We start from the raw sequence: 19,498 nt of genomic DNA, 5'->3' as shown, positions 1-19,498 counted from the left end.
AATTAAAATGCAGTAAGTTTCTAGAGTAGTCTCATGACTGTTGGAGGAAATGCTGTTAATGGGAAAATCTTGACTTACTTGGAAATCACATAACATGAATACTATTCCTGGCATGTCTTTGAAATACTGGGCAACAGCCAGCGTGGCTCAGAGGTTGAGCATCGACATAGGATCCAGGAGATTGAGGTTCAATTCCCGGTCAGGGCACGTGCCCGGGTTGCGGGCTCGATCCCCAGTGGGGGGCATGCAGGAGGCAGCCGATCAATGACTCTCTCTCATTGTTGATGTTTCTGTCTCTCTCCCTCTTTCCCTTCCTCTCTCTGAAATCAGTAAAAACATATTAAAAAAAAAGAAAAGAAAAAAAAAAATACTGGGCAACACCAATTCTCCAATCCAGTTTCTGAGTGCCTCTCGCAGCATACCAACCCTCAGATTCTGATATAGAAGTCTTTGTTGATTTCTCGTGTTTTATATTAATTGGCTCACTTACTAGTGTGGCCAAGAGTGGGAGGATGTGGTTAGCTCTGTGTTCAGAATGCAGGTTTTAGAACTGCACTTCTGTGAAAGCTTAACACCTGGCCTCCTCCAGGTGGCCTGAGATCAGAACCACATGGGTGAACAGTGAGAGAAAAGCCCTCCTGGAGAATTCAGTTATAGTGGGTGCAATCTATTTTCATAGCTAGGCAGCTAGAATTTAAGGGGCTACTTACTGCATGAACTTACTGCATAAGCATAAGTTGTTGTCTACGAGATGACTGGGCTTGACAATTGAGCTGGTCCTTGGGTCAGGCAGGGTTAAAGAACCAGATATTCAACTAGTGATAGTATAAGAATTTAAAAAATTGACTTAACTTTAAGAATCATCAACATCTTCAAATACTTAGTCAAGAAATTTTTTTAAAAAACGAACTTCAGATTAGGGATGAATTTGCACTGTTTTGCCTACTGTGTTTTCTCTAGTTTAGTGCCTCTGACCCTTGCAGGAAGGAAAGCTGTTTTTGGACTGTGCTTGGATAGGCTTAGGGAACATACTCGCCAGGACACATGTGAGCCTGCAGGCTCATATGGGTGACCTGCAAGGTCTGTGGTTTCATTTCAATCTGCTCACTGACTCATTGTGGGCCCTATGATGTTGAAGGTGGCCTCCTAGTTTGTAATTACCATATCCAGCATGGTTTCTGTCTTTTGTTCCATTTGCTGTGCTACTGTCTAGGTTTTGGTGTTTTCTTCTCTCCAATTTTTGCATCTGATGATTTACAAAATGTCCTTGATCTTCCTGTGATGCCTCTGAGATCTGGTGATAAAGAAGAGAGGGAAAGATCAAGAACGAAAGAGTCCCACCCTGGCCAGGTAGGTGCGCTGGTTAGAGTGTCACCCCGATAGGCCAAAGTTGTGGGCTTGATCCTTGGTCAGGGCACATACAGGAGTCAGCCAATGAATGCAGAATGGAGGGAGCAGCAAATTGATGCTTTTCTCTCTTTCTCCCCCTTCCTCTCTCTCTAAACCTAAAAAATTAAAAATTAAAAAAAAAAAAAAAAAAATGGAGGCCCTGCACATGTGAGTTAAGCAGATGAATAGGCTTCTACATAGTCAGCAGGAAATTTCCCCAAATGCTGAGTTGTGTGTGGGAGAGAAGACCATGGGTGACTTTGAGGCTTCCTTCATTATATTTGTCTATATTTTCCAAATTTTAAAAATCAGTCTATACTAATCACACACTGAAAGACACCATTGTAAAAATGAAGCAATGCTACACCTCAAGTAATATGTTAGATTAGGTTATTTGGTCCATTCCTCCCATTCGAAATAACTAGAACATGCTGGACAAATGTTGAAACGCGTCTTCTTAAAGGCATCAAGAAGCTAACAAGGAGTAAAGAGTAATCAAAACAGAAAGATTTCTAACAGGAAGTGGAACCAACAAATTGGGTAGAAACTGGGCTTTGAGATGGCTTTTGTTTCCGGGCATGAGCACGTGTTGCCACATTTGACTTCAGTTCTGACAGCCTTAAAGGACAAGGGAAAAAAATCATAAAACCCAAGGCTGCTCATGTGGGATCTAAGAGGAGGTCCCCTGTGGGTTAAGCTGAGATCCAAGAGCTGTGCCTGAAGGATGAAAGTGAGGTAGAAGTGACCCTGGCCCCCAGGACCTGGGAAACCACAAGGAAGTCGTCTCAGTGCTAAGTGGAGAAGGGGGAGCGGGGGTGGAGGAAAGATCCTTGAGATACTGTAACCACATCCTGACTCTTCCTTGGTTTTTCAGCCTCTGTTTGCATCACCTGGGTTGTCAGAATCTGGACTTAGGATGTTATGAGCTGGCAGAAGCAAGAGCAATTCCCCTCTGGAGAAAGATTCTGCAGCTGAAATCTTTCAGAGGATAGCCACAAGCAGTTCTTTAGGAGAAGGAGCAGCATTATTGCAGCACAAACGGATTAACATACTTCCTCAACCTAAGGAAATAAAAAGATGAGTTAGAAAATAGTTGCAGGGAACAGGAAGCTATAAAAGTGATCTAGCAGATTTGAGAAAAGAAACAGAACCTTTGAAAATAAACTAATCATAATTTAAAAATAAAGGACCACGTTAGACAGATTTGATGGGGCTGAGCACAGAATCCAGGAGCTAATAGATCAGAAAGAATTACCTAGAATGCAACACAGAGAGACAAACAGATAGAAACTGGAGACTAGTGGTTAAGAAACCTGGAAGAGAAAGTGAGAAGGAACATCGTGTATTTAGTTGGAGCTCCAGAAGAAAAGGAGAGGAGAAGGGAGCAACAGCATACTAGGCTGGGAGAGAAAGCCACCATCCACAGCTTCACAAAGACTACCCATTCCCAAGCAAAACAAATAAAAAAATTAATATCTAAATATATCTTACTGAAACTGTAGGATAATAAAGATAAAGATAAAATCATAAAAACAGAGAAAAAAAATTGCCTCTCAGATCTTTAGAAAATCTCCAACGATCTGGAAACTAAATAACACACTTCTAAGTAACCCAGCGGTTTAAGAAAGAATCAAAAGGGGAAGTACTTCTAACTGAATGAAAATAAAAATATGATAGCCCAGCAGGCCTGGCTCAGCAGTTGAGCATCCACCTAGGATCCAGGAGATTGCAGTTCGATTCCCAGTCAGGGCACATGCCCTGGTTGCGGGCTCAATCCCCAGTCAGGGGCGTGCAGGAGGCAGCCGATCAGTGTCTCTCTCTCATCATCGATGTTTCTGTCTCTCTTTCCCTCTCCTTTCTTCTCTCTGAAATCAATAAAAATATATTTAAAAAAAATCAAAACACAATATATTAAAAATTGTAGGGTGGAGCTGACGTGGTATTTGAAGGGGAATTGTGATCACTAAACTTTTAAAAATTTATTTAAATATATCTTTATTGATTTCAGAGAGGGAGGGAGTGGGAGAGAGAAACATCAATGATGAGAGACACTGATGGGCTGCCTCCTGCACGCCCCCTGCTGGGGATCCAGCCTGAAACTGGGGGCATGTGCCTTGACCTGGAATCTCCTGGATCAATGGCTGAGCCACGCCCGGATGGGAGAGCGCTAAACTCTTAGCTAGCTTAAATTAATGAATTAAATTAGAAATAAATAACAGAAAGATCTCCAAATAATTGGACATTAAGCAGCATTCTTTAACCCAAAAGAGGAGAGAATTTTGCTTTTAGCCACATTGGAACAATGAGACTGAATTTATGCTTTCCCTCAGACAGCTAGAAAACTGGACAAAATATATGAAACAATGACTGATTTTATTCTCTCCCTTTGACTTCACTGTCTCCCTTCTCTTTACTTTCCTTTTCCCTCCTTCCTCCTTCCTTTCCTCCTTCCTTATTCCTGTTTCATTTCACAAAGCATTTGAGAAACATCATGTTTTTCTCACTAGAACAAAACCTTGAAGCTAGTGGCTGGTTTTCTGTCTTGTATCTCAGGTGACCTGGTTCAATGTCCATAAGTTGTATATCCAATTAACGAAATGATTGTCAGCCAGTTCAAATCATGACCTCATTTCACAGCACATAAAATCTCTTAAATTTGCATTTTGCTTTTTATTTTTCCAAGTTTTCTGATGCTTTCTCTTGATTCTCCCAAGAATTCTGTATAGTAGGTGGGCAGATTCTTACTCTCCGTATGGGAAACATAAAAGGAATCACCTCATCTATACCACACTTGAGAGAACTTCCCAATGACACTGATTATTGGTGGTGACAGTAATTCAGAAGTTAGGTCCATTATATTTTTTCTCTCTTCTGGATTTCAACTTGAAGACAGCAGAGGGCATCTGACCACACAAAAGTACCTTTGAAAGCTGATATATTATTAGATTTAAGATAATCCATTAAAGTTTTAAAAATGTGAATTTCACTAAAATAGGACCCTGTACTTAATCTTTTTTACTATTTTAGGATTCTGATCTCATTTTAAATGTTCTCTTTCTTTCTCAGTAATGAGAATTTCAAACTTATACGTAAGTGACCATGACACATAACCCAAGAGCCTTCCAATTCAGCTTCAAGATTCTTTTGGATAATAAAAGTATTAAGTCCTGCATCTCCCAGATCCTTGTAAATGTTCAATAGGGAATGTGCTCCCCTTTTGCAGCTCTTAAGAGGGGACTGTGTAATGTACTGCAGACAGGTGTGCTGTGACTGAAGGGCCATCCTGCTTCAAGTGCATTGCCTCAAGGTTACCTTATATTCTTAGGAAAGTATAAAAGGATTAGGCATGTTCTTAGAGTCATATTGCACTAGAAGGAAAGTAATGATTTCCACAGGGCACTAGTGAGGATTTGGCCTTTTGTAGCTCATTGTTGAAGATGATTATGTCTGGAGACTCAGGAGCCAGGTTTCTGTGAAATTCTGCAGCTCCACCTTGATCAGCTTCTAACTGGTTCCTTTTCCCATCCTCACAGGTATTCTCCTATTCTTTGACAGGCAGTGCTGGAGACTGTGGCAGCCAGAACTCTATTCTACCTTTTCTTCCCATAATTTCCCCAAATTTCATTTTCTTCTGAAAGAGGTAAGTTTCTGGACAAGGCTTGGAGTTGTTTGGAAAGCATTGCTCCCTGGCTGTTCAGTGATTAGCAAATTGATTAGATCTAAGGTAACTGCTTGAAGGCGGAGCCCTGTGGCGGTTCACCCACAAAGAAACTACATCATATCCTGATGTATGTTTTCCCTTCGCCAGATGTTTGCTTGCGATTGTCCTTAGTTTGTCCAATTTCTTTTATTATTTGCTGTCTTCTAAGTAATGATAAGCATTTCCACTCTGCTTTGTCCAAACCTTAGCATTCCATGTCCTACAAGTGATTTTCCCATGTATTATGTTATTTGAGTCCAATACTAGAACACAGTTTCCTAGTGGGCAGTTCGAATTCCTCAGGCTTGAAAAACTGACTACCCTTGGAGGGGAGGTGCCATCAGTCCCATTCTACCCATGAAGAAATAAGTCCTGTAACACAGGACTTTGGAGAAAAGTCGCGTAGAAAGCGGAACAGCAGGGCTGTTTTTCTTGATGAGCAAAATATTCTCAGCGCCTCACAGTACTGGGCCGTTTTGTGGGGGGAGAAGGGATTGTCCTCACTTAGGGCCTGCAAATCCTTCCAGGAGCATGAACGTCTTTCTGGGGCTGAAGCCACAACAATCATTTCATTTCCAAAAGGGCCCACCTCCATCCACCACGGCTCAGGGGTTGAGCACGGACCCATGAACCAGGAGGTCACGGTTCCATTCCCAGGCTGGGCACAGGCCCGGGTTTCAGGCGGGGTGGGGGTGCGGGTGGGGGTGCAGGAGGCAGCCGATCAATGACTCTTTCATCATTGATGTTTCTCTCTCTTTCTCTCCCTTCCTCTCCCTGAAATCAATAAAGATATATTTTTAAAAAAGAAAAATAAAAAAAAGAAAAAGAACACAAAAGGGCCCAAGGTAGAAAAAAATGTCGCTCCCTTACAGTCACCATTGGGTCATTCCACACAGGGCCAAGCAATTTGCCCAAATGCAATAAACACTGAAGCCAGTCTTCAAGGCCAGGCTCGGTCGCTGGGAAAACCGTAACTGCTGAGGCCCTCTGGGCTGCTAAGGTCTCGCGGAGGGGACCGGGCGCAGACCCGCCACTTTGGGGCGGCGCCAGCCGGCGCACTGGGCCCCCAGGCTCCTTTCCCCGACCCATAGAGAAGCAACGGAGCGCGGGCCGCGCCCCCGGAAGTGACGCATTACGCGCGCCGGCCGTTTACGTACTACCGGCGCGCCGCTCCCTGCTCTCGGCCATCCTCAGCATCCCGGCACCGCCGCAGACCCTCACGATGGGCAAGAAGAGCAAGAAGGAGAAGAAGGGCCGCGGGGCGGAGAAGACGGCCGCCAAAATGGAGAAGAAGGTGTCCAAGCGCTCACGGAAGGAGGAGGTGAGCGGGCGGGCGGGCCGGGCCCCCGTGCGCTCGTACTCCTCCGCGCGAGCTGCCTTGCTCCGTCCGCCGCCTCCTCGGTCAGGTGTCCATTGGCGTTGCCGGGTTTCGCTCGGCCCGGCGCTGGAGGGGGCCGGGAGTTAGTGTAAGAGGACCCGGGGGTGAGCGGGCGCGCGTCTGCCAGGGGCGTGATCTGAGGACAGGGGCTTGACTTCTGAGCTTTCCTCCTCATCTTTAAAAGACTGTAATTCTCGCAGCAGCCCCGGGCAGCGAGCGTCCGTGGACTGACCGAGTGAAACTCTGGGGCGTTCCATAGCAGTTGACGGCAACCGCCACTCTCTCTTTTCTCAGGCCCTCTTCCCTTCTCTCTCTTTCTCTGCCTCCCCTTCCCCCCCCTGCAGGGTTTGCAGATGGAACGGGGATGAATTTAAGAGTTGAGCGTTCTGCTTTCTGTTGACTGTTGCTCTCTCGCTCCCTAACCTGGGGCAATTTGTAATGGTTCATGAGTGTTTGCTGTGTGCCAGGCACTGTGCTCTCTGGGTTTTAACCCTCACAACCAAGTGACCTAGGTACCTTTGGCGTCCCCATAGGACAGGAAATCAGAATACACTGCTCAGGATCACACAGCTGCCAAGTAGCAAGAAGTGGGAGTTGAGGTGGGTCTCCAGAAGGCAGAGCCTGTGCTCTTGATGAGTAGAGCAACCAAGCCTGCTCCCAACCAGACACACCGGTGATAACGCTTATCCTCATGTGACTGGGATTAACTGCATATTGGTGGGCTTTAGTACCACTTTGCACTGGGACTGATAAAACAGCTCTCCCATCACACCTGTTGCTCCTCATTCCAGCCACTCCTTCCTCCCACCTTATCTGCCTTAAGGAAGATAATTTCTGAGACGAATTACACTGGGCCAGGAGCTCTTGAACCAATTGTGACTCCAGCATTCCTTCCTCCTTCCAGGTCTTTCTGTAAAACTCCAGGTATCTGGACATAGTGGAAGCCCAGTAGTTATGCACCTAAAAGTTTACCTTGGAAAAACTTCCCCCAGCTACACAGAGACAGGTACAAGAATGGCCATAGCCCTGCCAGGCGTGGCTCAGCGGTTGAGCATCGACCTAGGATCCAGGAGATGGAGGTTTGATTCCTGGTCAGGGCACGTGCCCGGGCTGCGGGCTCGATCCCCAGTGACTCTCATCATTGATGTTTCTGTCTGTCTTTCCTCTCCTTTCCTCTCTCTGAAATCAGTAAAGATATATTTAAAAAAAAGGAAAAAAGAATGGCCATAGTAGTATTGTTTATGTAAACAAAAGATTGAAATTGACATTCATTCATTGACAGGCTGGATAGAGAAGCTGTGATGGAATGGTAGCTTTGTGACAGTGAAAGTGAGTGGATTCAGTATATCAAACTGTTTAGCAACAGAGCAAGTTGCAAGAGAATATACAGTATGATACCATTTACATAGGATTGAAAAATGTAAAACAACACAGGAAGTCCTCAACATCGTCCATAGGTTCTGTGACTTTAAGCAAAACGACAGATGGGCGTACCTTGTTTTATTATACCTTATTGCGCTTCACAGGTGTTGCGTTTTTATGAGTTGAAGGTAAGACCCTCCACCAGCTAAAAGATTACAACTGTCTTTATTGTGATACTTGCTTTATTGTGTGGTCTGAAACTGAACCCGCAGTATCTCTGAGGTATGATTGTATACTGAAACTAGTTTTACTCTGTGCTAATTGATATAAACAAGAGTTAAGTTCTTATGGTATCTCATCAACGTTATAATGAAATAATGTTATTTGAGGACTTGCTGTAATGTATATGTTGGGGTGTGTGTGTGTGTGTGTGTGTGTGTGTGTGTAGCGCTTAGGGATACATAACGTGTAGTGAAATGTAAAGAAGTGCTGGAGAGGAATGAGCACCCAGTTCCCGATAGTGGCTATTTCAGGGAGGTGAAGGTATTACACTGGGGGGAAGTGGAGGGATGGTCCCAGTGGTTCTTTAGGCCAAGGGAATGTGTTCCGATTAAAGGAACTGAGAGGAAGCCGGTGAAGCTTGTAGTGAGGGGAATGGGGTGGGAAGTGAGGCTGGAGAGGAAGGAAGAATGGTCTGCAAGTGTCTGTAGGTGCAGGAAGGACATCTACCTTCAGTATGAGATGTGGAACCAGGGAAAGAGGGCTGTGGTTACGCATATGTGGGGGGTGGGTAGGAAGGAAGGCAGGGGACATATCCCAGGTCTCATCATAAGCAAAGTGGGGGAGTGAGTTTTCAAGAGAGAATAGGGTTAGAAGGGGACTTTCCCCATGACACTGGAGGGTGGTTAATACAGAGAAATAGGCACTGGTCTGGAGGTAGGAAAACCAGGTTCCAGTGCCACCCAGCTAGATAGGTAAATCTTAAATCCTGTCTGCAGTTGTAAAAATAGAGACCCTTTTACACAGAGTGGCTGCAGCCCATAGTTGCCAAACCTGCACATGAAGGCTGTTCTAAGCAGACTGACGAGTCTTGCTTGCTTGGAGCTCTTAGTGTTTTGGTGGGAGGGAGATGGAAACAGAAAATAGAAAATAAATGAGCAATAATTCTTATATCAGATGCTGCTGTGCAGACAGCGAAGCAGGCTGGTTGGGTGGCTCAGGGTTGGGATTCTGAGAGGCGGTTGAAGATGCCAGTGTGAAGTCAGGGTTGGCTTGTCTAAGTGGAAGGCCCTTCATGGGGAGTGTGAGGATTTGGAATGAGGTGACATGTGCAAGCATCCACACTTCCAAGAAAATTACCTGTAAGGTGAAGCTCTGAGTATTTTGCACATGTCAGATTCTCTCAATGGGCAGTGGGAAAGCTGACCCAGGCTTTGGACTCCACAGTAGGATTTAAGAAAACATCTCATGTGATTGCTTGTCTGCCTTTAGGAAGACCTTGAAGCTCTCATAGCCCATTTCCAGACACTAGATGCCAAAAAGACTCAGATTGTGGAAACACCCTGCTCTCCACCTTCACCAAGGTAAGTGAGGAAGGACTCTTATAGCTTCAGACAGTTTTCTTGTATAAATTGGAAAACCGCTTTAAATAGGCAACGTTTTCATAAATAACCAGGTACTTGCGACATCTTCATCATTAAAACCTGTTCTTATTAGCTCCCACAGAACATTTTTTTACTTTCTCCTGAAGATGGCATGAGGCTATTTAGCTCTCTTGTCATGCAGAAACGTGGAATTGAGGTCTCAGCACAGGTGCTCACCTGGGAAATTGTGCCAGGTTTGAAAGCTCCCCAACTGGTAACAATTTGTGGACTAAAGTGTTGTCCTAATGAGCTTTTCTTTGGTTCTTAAGGTATTTTAAAAGTGCCTATCACAGGTGGAAAACTTAAAATCACAATAGCTTTTAGCTGCGTTTGTTTGTAATGCTTTTAAATTCTAGAGAAAAATGTGATTGTTAAATATAAATTGTGTATAAGCCATTTTAAATGAATTTGTAAATTATGTGAAAACTCCAAAGTTTTTTGTAGGATTTCTGTGTATGGATGGACCACATTTTATCCATTCACCCATTGATGGATGCTGGGTTGTTTTCATTTGGGGGCTATTGTGGATAGTGCTGTAATTAACGTTGGTGTTTTCAATTTTCCTGACTACACACCTAGGAGTGGAGAATTCTGTTTAACTTTTAAGAGACTGTTTGCCACAGCAGCGGCACTATTTTAACACTGGTTTCTTTACTGCAAAATTTCTTAGCCTGTAAGATGTTTCTGTATACAATAAATCCCCAAGAGAAAAATAGTTTTCAGATTTCCCAAATTTACTTGACCTTGAAACTTTTTTTCCCCTCGAAAAGCATCTTTTGGAATTGGCGTTATGGAATGCACCTTGGGGAATACCACTCGGGATTTTGAAGGAAGGGCATTTTCCAGTGAATTACCCTTTCATTCACCATAATAGCTTTCATTAGTTTTCACTGAAATGGTCAGGATGTATGTATAATTTCCTTATAGCTATTCTTTTGCCGTCATGTATAAAATAAGTAGAAAGTTATTTGCCATTTTTTCTAGATCAAAGGTGTCTGGGATGTATATGGAAATGCTTAAATACTGGACTTTTAAGAGCAGTTTTGATTGTGACTTAGGAGGATAGGCCCTTAAAATAGGACAGTTCTGGAAAATTTGGCACATAAGTAGGAGTATCTAGGCTTGTCACTACCTGGTGATTTTAGCCAGATACTGTGGGAGTAGCCCAGGTCCAGCCCTCCTGGGACAGGGATCCTGGGTATTAGTATCATGGCCCAGACTACTTTAAAGGGTGGTGCCTTCGCCTCTATTCTCACCCCAGGCTCCTCTGCCACAAAAGTTTAGAAAAGCCTCATTCCTGGTGAAGTACTCTGGTGGAAGAGAGAATAGCTCTCAGCTTGGGCATTAAATGGTTTGGTTTTGTGTTGATCTGCTGCTTTTGTCTCTTGTAGGTTAAATGCCTCTCTCTCCGCTCATCCTGAGAAAGATGAATTAATCCTTTTTGGAGGTGAATATTTCAATGGCCAAAAAGTAAAGTATATATATTTTTTCTTTCCTTTGCAAATTTCCATGGGTCTCATTTGGAGTAAAATTTATTTAGAGCAGTTATAGCAAATACTTGGTCCTTTAACTCCCCTCCCATGTATCCCACCTCCTGAGCTGTTAGGACAGGCATGTGACGTTGTCCTTGACAAGCTGTCAGCATCCTTTAGTGACCTTTAGGGTCACTCTTCTTACTGCCTGCTTGAGGTTGGCCAACATGCTACTTATTCAGGTGGATTGTTCATGCTGTTCTTTCTCGTGATGGGTTTCCAAAGTTGTTTTGAACAGGAAAAGTACTGATCAGTTTTAGATCTAATTTTTATTTTTAAACAGGCCAGAAAGACTGATGTTTCAGAGTTGTATATGAAACAGTTACAAAAGCATAAAGTTCACTTTCCCTGCATGGTGGACAGATGGTCTTTTACTTTTTGTCATCATCCCAAAGGATCCAGGGGACCAGCTGCACCCACCCTGCATTAAAACTTCTTTAGGAAATATATTTTCCAGGGAAGGCTAGTGATTGAGATCCTTTTTTCCAGTTACTGTCACTTGCATGGAAGCATCATTCATGACAGTCAAGTTCCTCTTTCTTCCTGCAGACGCATTTATATAATGAACTCTATATCTACAACATCAGGAAGGACACCTGGACCAAGGTAGAAATCCCCAATCCACCTCCGAGGCGCTGTGCTCACCAGGTATGTGTCAGTACTGACCCTTAGCCTTCCCTCTGTTCCTATTGGGGCTTTACTCTGAGGATCCTGTTAGAGACTTTTAGAATTGGTAAATGACAGGCAGCCTGGTACAGAGACTGGGTCCTGCACATGGTCCTCACTTCGCTGTTTTCTAACTTGGACTTGTTATTGAGCTTCTTCACACATCATTGTCTTTACCTGTAAGGTGAGGAGATGAACGCCTACAGCTCCAGGTGGTACGAAGATCATATGAAGTAATCCAGGTGAAAATACCTGGTGTGGTGCCTGGCATACAGTAGTCAGCAAATTGCTTCTTCTCCATTGGTGTGAAAGAGGCTCCCGTAGGCCCAAGCTCTGGTGACTAGAGAGATGAAAACGAGAAAACAGGGTTCAAAAATAGGTGTAAATGCTGCATGGAAAATAATTATTTTGGAAGGAATGAGTCATAACTGGGGATAATGAAGGAGTAGCACTATATCAGCAGGTTATTGATTGGTTTCAGCTTACCCCAGGAGAGCTCTGTCAGACCTGTTCACCTATCTGGGAAGGGCTCCTGGTTTCAGTTTCTGTAAAGCTACATGAGGACAGGCACTTGGTCTTGTTCATTATTATAACCCAGTACTTGGAACAGTGTCGGGGCTCAGAAAAACAATTTGAATGAGTGATAGATACCTCTCCATGGTGAGGAAGATGATTACATGAACCCACCATGGCATTTGTGATTTTCCTTTGTATGATTCTGTACTCAGAAATAGCCTACTGATCTGAAATTGGGTGGGAGGAAGGACCTGCCTGCCTGAAGTGTGTGAACATCTTGTGCACAAGAAGGCTTGTAAGTATTTGGACTGGTTTATCCTCTGGAAAAGAGGAATGCACTTGCTTTCAGGTTTAAAAATTAGATTTAGTAAGCTTGGATTTTAATAAAGGGATTTGATAAGTTCAAGTTTGTTTACCAGAGCCCACTGCAGTTCTGAAGTGAATAATCTGTCCCTGGCCTCTAAGCTGAGGACTAAGTCCTGTCCTGCCCCAGTGGTGAGCACTTGGAGTCCCCAATCCTCCTGAATGTCCCATCAGATTCCTGGGTTCTAAGAATGCTGATGTCCCAATGCAGCAGTCAAGCTTCATGCCCATGTCATATAACACAGGCTAGGAGCTGCTTTTGTGTTTATTTTCCTTTCTATCTTTTTTTTTTAATGGTTATTTTATTTTGTTGTTTTTTTTGTTTTTGGTTTTTTATTGATTTCAGAGAGAGGAAGGGAGAGGGAGAGAGAATTAGAAACATCAATGATGAGTCATTGATCGTGTGCCCCCTGCACGCCCCCTACTGGGGATTGAGGCCGCAACCCGGGCATGTGCCCTGACCAGAATCGAACAGGGATCAACCGCTGAGCCACACCAGCTGGGCTTTCTTTTCTCTTTTAAAAAATTTTTAAAAATAGATCTTTATTTCAGAGAGAGGAAAGGAGAGGGAGAGAGAGAGAGAGATAGAAACATCAGTGATGAGAGAGTCACCGATTGGCTGCCCCCTGCATGCCCCTGACTGGGCATCGGGCCTGCAACGCAGGCATGTGCCCTGACCGGGAATTGAACCCTAATCGTCTGGATCCTAGGTCGACACTCAACCACTGAGCCACGCCCGGCCAGGCTCTTTTCTCTCTTCATCACAGTTATTAACTGTGTCCTTGAGGAATTAGAGTCATAAAAGTCTTTGAGATATTTAAATTCAGCTTTTTGGTAGGGTGCTCAGCAGGCTGTGATTCATGTGCAGGCCTGATGAGGACTTTATTAGTCTGCGGCTCAATAATATCCTTGTAGTTAAGGTTGGCTTGCTATTTATGCTGTGAATTTCACAATAAATCATAGTGATGAGAAACAGAAAATTGGTTATAGAGTCTTTTGCCTAAAGGTCATTACAGTTCAAATTCTACCACATTAAATCTGAGACAAGTTTCCTCGTTATAGACTAGTTTAATGAATATGACGTTAGAGCAGTGGTCTTTATCTTAACCAGTTAGGGAGCAAAGGAGTAGGAAGAGAGAGCTTGTGCATGTACCCTTTATTCTTTTCTCCAGGATCTCTGGATTTGGGAATGGGGTGAAGTTTATTTTAGTGTGTAATTGGAGAGTTTAGATGGCCTTTTGAAAATGAATACAGCCCAATGAGAGAAAGTGAAGGGTAGTAACATCTGCTGAAAGTGATTAAGTGACCTGGGAGAGAAGACGGGAGGTCAGACTCTCCTGCCTGGACTGTGGAGGACACGCAGTGAGACTTGAGAATCGAGGGCTGGGTAAGAAGCAGGCGGCAAATGTCGTGAGTTCCTGTCGTTGTCTTCTTCATCTAATGTTTGTATCTCCCAAAGTAATGACTGAAATTCCCTTGAAACAAAATACATTCTCATAAAAATAGAAAAAGTTTCAGATGGGTTAATAAAAAATGTCACCTGTGTTCTTATTGGCCTTTGTGCATTAAAGAGCAGTAAGTAGTTTATGGAGAAAAGTTATTATATACAAAATGTTTTTTCATGAAATAAGTGGAATTCCATTGGCAGTGTTCATTTGAACTGCTGCAAGTGTTAACTTCCAGTTAAATAATAGCTTCTTTACATTCCATCTGAGCAGGTGTTGTAAGACTCCTAGATTTTTTTTACTCAGGAAATACTGAGTATCTTTTAAGTGTAAGGCACCATTCTCGGGCTGGGACATATAAGAAAGACAAATCTGCCATTTCGTATGATGTCCCATATTTTGTGTTTTCTTTGGTCCTGATGGTGTTGCATGTTTTTAGGACTCAGCTTTCACGAAGCTGAAGCATGTGTCTGATGTCAAAATCCATTCAGAGCCTGTGTATTATTTTGGACTCCATTGGGCTTTTTTTTAATTTAATTTTTTTTTTTTTATTTGAAGGGAGAGTTGCTAACTTAAAGCTTTTCAGGCATGATTTTATTCCATTTAAGACAACAAACTCAAATGCTTGGGAAGCAAATAGCCTCATGGGACAAATAGGACAGTAGATGCTGGGAAGGATGGCCTTGCCTTGCCCCCGAGCAGTGCTGTCCTACTTCATTCAGTTGGTCACAGCATAGTGCTTTGCCTGCGTTATATCTAGACAGAGAATGTTGGTTGCCAGTTAGTCTAAACAGTTACTTCAAAACCACTCTGTGTATTTGTGCATGAATATATATAAAGCTGTTTTATTTTTATAGCTTCCTTTACAAAATACATAAACTAATCACCCATAAGAGAACCTGGGGGTATAATTCTTTCTGTAAGTTTGACAGTGCAAAGGGGGGCGAGCAGTGAGTAGGGGAAAGGTCTGCTTCTATCTCAGTCAAGCCAGTGACTTCGTTTCTTCCTAGAATCCAGCCATCTTTCTTCTGGAGAACTGACATAGGCCAACTTATACCTCAGTTATCTCTTCTATATGCAAAAGAATCCTTATCTTACAAGGATATTATAGGTAGTAATTTTGTTGAAATGCTTTGACTTCTTTTAAAGTAAACTCTTTAAGACATTCTTTGTGCTGCTGTTCTCATATATTTTATTTCCATATATATTAGAAGCCCCACAGTGATACAATGCTATTGTTTTTGCTTTGGACAGTTATTACTTAAAGAAGTTTTAAAATGAGAAAGAAAAATATCTTATATTGATTTATAAATTTACCATTTTCAGCACACTTCATTCCTTGTTTAGATCTATGTTTTCATGTAGGAATGTTTTCCTTCAGCCGAAAACTTTATTTACCATTTCTTGAAGTGCAAATCTACTGGCAACACATTTTTTTCAGCTTTTTTCCTAAGTGAAAATGTCTTCAGTTTATAGTCACTCATAGGATATTTTTGCTAGATACAGCATTCTAGGTTGACAGCTCTTTTTAGCTCTTGAAAGATGTTCTGTTTTCTGGCTTAAAGTGTTCTCTCTTTTTCTTTTATAGTGTTCTAAGGAGCAGTCAGTTACTGTCATTTTTTTCTGAATTTTTCTGTATTCAGTCTGTTTCTCCCCCTCCCCGTGACAGCTTAAAAGATGGATTTTACAGCACTTTGATTTTGATGTACCTTTGTGATTTTCTTGAAGTCCAATTATATGTATGTTAGACTGTTTAATATCCAACAGGGCAATGAGTCTCTGTCTTTTTTTCCTCCCAGTCTTTTTTCTCTTTTCATTTTGATAGTTTTTATTGCTCTTCAAGGTAAGTGGATATGCTGTGAACTTGTGAATTATTAATTTTATGTATGGTATTTTTCAGCTCTAGAAATTGCTTGGGTCTTGATTATTGTTTGCATGTCTGTTTATTATGTTCACGTTTTCCTTTAAATCTTTGAACATATTTATAACTGTATTCAAGTTCTTGTCTACTGATTTTCTCATCTTTGTCATTTCTGGGTCTCTTTCTATGGACTGACATTTTTCCTTGTTATGAATCACATTTTCCCACTAGTATTGTGTGGTTAGATGCAGAACTTTGTGAACGCTGCCTGTTGACTATCTGGATTTTGTTTTCATCTATCAGCAATTGATGAGTTTTGTTTTGGCAGATGGTTAAGTCACTTACAGATCTTTGAGATGGCTTAACCCTAGGGTGTGTCCTTTTTTGGGTCTCTACTGAATGCCCTGGTTGTTTGGTGACATCTTTCACTAATTCTGGTTGGAAATTGCCTGTCTCCAAGCCTCGTGTAAGTGCAGGTCGTTTTCAAGCTTTCAGCCTCACAGTGGTGATTCTGTTCCCAGCCTCTCCTGCAGATGTGCAGCTTAGTGCTCAAAGGCTCCAGGGGACCCCATGTGGATTTCTAGGATGCTCTCTCTCCAATACTCTGCCTGCAAATTCTAGCTACTTCAGTATTCCTAAACTCTGATCTTTGCCTCCTCAGCTCAATAAGACTACTTGCTCTGTTGGGCTTCTCTCTCTGCACCAGGGTACAGAGACTGCCCCCAGAGGCATGGGTCTCACCTTTCTCATTTACTGTCCTCAGGGTCACAGTCCAATACTTTCTGTTGCCTGATTCTAGTTCCTTCATAGATTTTGTCCAGTTTTCTCATTTACTGTGGGAGGGCTAGAGTGGTACAGGTTGCTTCATCCCGGTCAAAAGTGGAAGTCTTATGCTTGTTTCTATAGCTTTAATCTTCTCTTGAATAATACATTATTATTTTTTCTTTGAGGACTAGGTTAGTAAAATCCCCCAGATCACTGACTATTGATCCACTTTCCTATATTCCCTGTACTTCTGACTGCGACAGGCCTGATACTGTGATTAAGATGGGGGTTAGGATGTAGAAGATGAACTGTGACTTACAGCCTTTTTTCTTGCCTGGTGTTGGACTTCATTTTTTAAAAACGGTTTTAACACTGATTATGTATGTAACATTCATTGTAAAAAAAAAAGTGAAAGAATAAAAAAAGTAAGTTCATTTTCCATCATCCTAGAGCTGCTCATTTACATTTTTCATTTTTTTCTCTGCATATTTATATTTCTTCACGTCTATATTTCACATTAGTTGGCATATGCATACAAACACACATATATGTATATATCTTTTGTATATTGGTTTTCCCAGTTGATGCATTATTTATAGTATTATTTCATGCCATTAAATAGCCTTCTGTATTATTATGTTTCAAAACTCCATTGTATTGCATAGCATGAATGTATTACCTAACTTCATTAAACTGAAAAAATACGTTAGATTTGGGCCTGGGCTAATAATCATACCTGCTTTAAAGATTTGAAACGATCAGTTTCTTTCTTATAGAAACTACTGAGGTTTTAGAGCAGAGGTGGGGAACATCCAGCCGGCGGGCTGTATCTGGCCCACAGAATCATTTGGTCTGGCCCTGCCAAGGCAACTGCAGGGGGGACTCAAAGTTCAATAAATCTAGGGGCTTTTTTCATAGCTAATTAAAAAAATTTTTTTATTTCAGAGAGAGGAAGGGAGTGAGAGAGAGAAACATCAATGATGAGAGTCATTGATTAGTTGCCTCCTGCATGCTCCCTGGGGATTGAGCCAGCAACCCGGGCATGTGCCCTGACCGGGAAATCGAACTGCAATCTCCTGGATCATCAGTTAATGCTCAGCCGCTTAGCCATGCTGGCCAGGCCATAGCAAATTTTTAAGTTGATAATTTTGTATGGCCTACGATTGATGTTATAAATATCCAAATGGCCCTTGGCAGAAAAAAGGTTCCCCACCCCAGTTTTAGAGTGATAGGAAACTGGCTTGTCCCTCTTTAGATCTGTCATCTGTGCTGAGACAGTGCACACAAAACTGCAGCAGGTGCTCTGGGTGCCTGGAGTGGAGCTCCTGAGAATCGCCGTCTGACCCTCCCGGTGTGAACTTTTCTGTGGAGGCATGTGAGGGCAAGTAGGCATTCACATGGAATGCCTAAGAGTGTCCTGGTGCCCAGTAGCACCAGACCCAGGTCTCCCTTGCCACACTGTGCTTGCTGTTGTGGCCACCATTTCAGAGCTCCCTGCCAAGGAGGCTTCTTGGCTGTTTCCTGTCCACACGCCCTTGGTGTGAAGGATATGGTCGCATTTTCTGCTTCACTGCCTGAACCCTGTGGCTAGTGACTCCCAGGGTGGGCTTGCCTGGTGCCCGCTCTGTGCCAGGTATCAACTGAGTGTTATATTCCACATGTGTGGGGCGCTTGCAGGAGAAGTTTTTGTGAAGTCTGTCCCCTCAGATATGCAGTTTATAAGTCAGCTAACCGCAAAACCAGCCACATCATGGCTGTCTTTGAAACTACTGTCCGTCAGGTGGCACACCCCTGAACTTCTCAGTGGAGGGCGGGCTCTCTCAGCCACTGGCTAGCCAATGGGTGTGTGGCTTGGAGAGCCGGGCCATTTTGGGTGGTTTTGTCGGGGCCTCTTGTGTCCTGGGTCTTCAGCAAAACCACTGGGGCAGCAGGCCCTGAGGAGAGTGGGCAGGGCAGGCGGAGCTTGGAGTCTACGTGTCTGCGGGTGGGAAGGATGCCGACCTGGAGTTCTCAGGAGGGTTCCCAGTCTTGTGTGTTACCTTTTAGTTTTCACTTCAACAATCTTTGACAAAATCCAGTCCGAAAGCTTAAAAACTCTGGACTAGGTAGTGTATGAATTGCCTTTAAAATTCTCAAAATCTGTATTTCTTGTATTTGCATCTGTAAAGGTTATTTTATGTAAAATAGGATCCACTCTTACCTGAAATACATTCCCTTACCCAGCAATTTTCAACCTTTTTCATTTCATGGCATATATAAACTAATTACTAAAATTCTGCAGCACACCAAAAAATATATTTTTTGTCGATCTGACAAAAAAAGTATAATTTTGATTCATTCACACCAGATGGCTATTGTTGTGTTGGCTGTTGTCATTTTTTAAATTTGACAGTCTAAGGCAAGAGAGGCCAGTGCCCCTGACTAGTCACGTATTGCATGTTTTTTAAAAATTCTTGCAGCACACCTGTGTGTGTTCCTCTTGCGGCACACCAGTTGAAAATTGCTGCCTTCACCTAATATTTTCCTCTTCTGGAAAGGCATTTTTAATCACACACTTTGACTTGCTTTTCTCCTCTGGCGGGGATCTAGCATGGCAATCCCAGTCTAGAGTCTGGAATGTTACCCTTGCCCCATGGAGATAGAGCTTTCACTGGGGTGATGGGAAACTCAAGTGTTTGGTTCTCTAAAACACCAAGATGGCCTGAACAAACTTCTGTGTTTTCATCCTTGCATTTCTGATACTAAGGCAGGGTCTGGGTTGTTGGGTGTTCTCCCTTCATTTTTGTTGAGTTAGTAACCTTGGGAATGTGAAGTGTAATTCTCATGGGATGTGAGCCCTGGAGTCCCTGTTCTCAGCTGCTTTACCACTCAGACCAAC

The 19,498-nt window shown here is 42.9% G+C and overlaps 1 protein-coding gene across 1 annotated transcript in view; it reads left to right on the top strand.

Moving 5' to 3' along the window:
* The first annotated feature begins 6,250 nt into the window (after window positions 1-6,250).
* The window catches only part of KLHDC4 (kelch domain containing 4), a 42,505-nt gene continuing 29,257 nt past the window's right edge, over window positions 6,251-19,498 (top strand). The window contains exons 1-4 of the mRNA XM_081117618.1: window positions 6,251-6,410; window positions 9,321-9,412; window positions 10,864-10,942; window positions 11,554-11,652. Of these exons, the coding sequence (XP_080973744.1) occupies window positions 6,312-6,410; window positions 9,321-9,412; window positions 10,864-10,942; window positions 11,554-11,652 (369 nt within the window). The 5' untranslated portion in view covers window positions 6,251-6,311. The remainder of the gene's footprint in view (window positions 6,411-9,320; window positions 9,413-10,863; window positions 10,943-11,553; window positions 11,653-19,498) is intronic.

Source organism: Miniopterus schreibersii, assembly GCF_964146895.1.
Source record: "Miniopterus schreibersii genome assembly, chromosome: 18".
In the NCBI taxonomy this organism is placed as follows: Eukaryota; Metazoa; Chordata; class Mammalia; order Chiroptera; family Miniopteridae; genus Miniopterus; species Miniopterus schreibersii.
The sequence above is the reverse complement of the archived record's forward strand: the minus strand, read 5'-3'. Positions and strand labels throughout refer to the sequence as shown.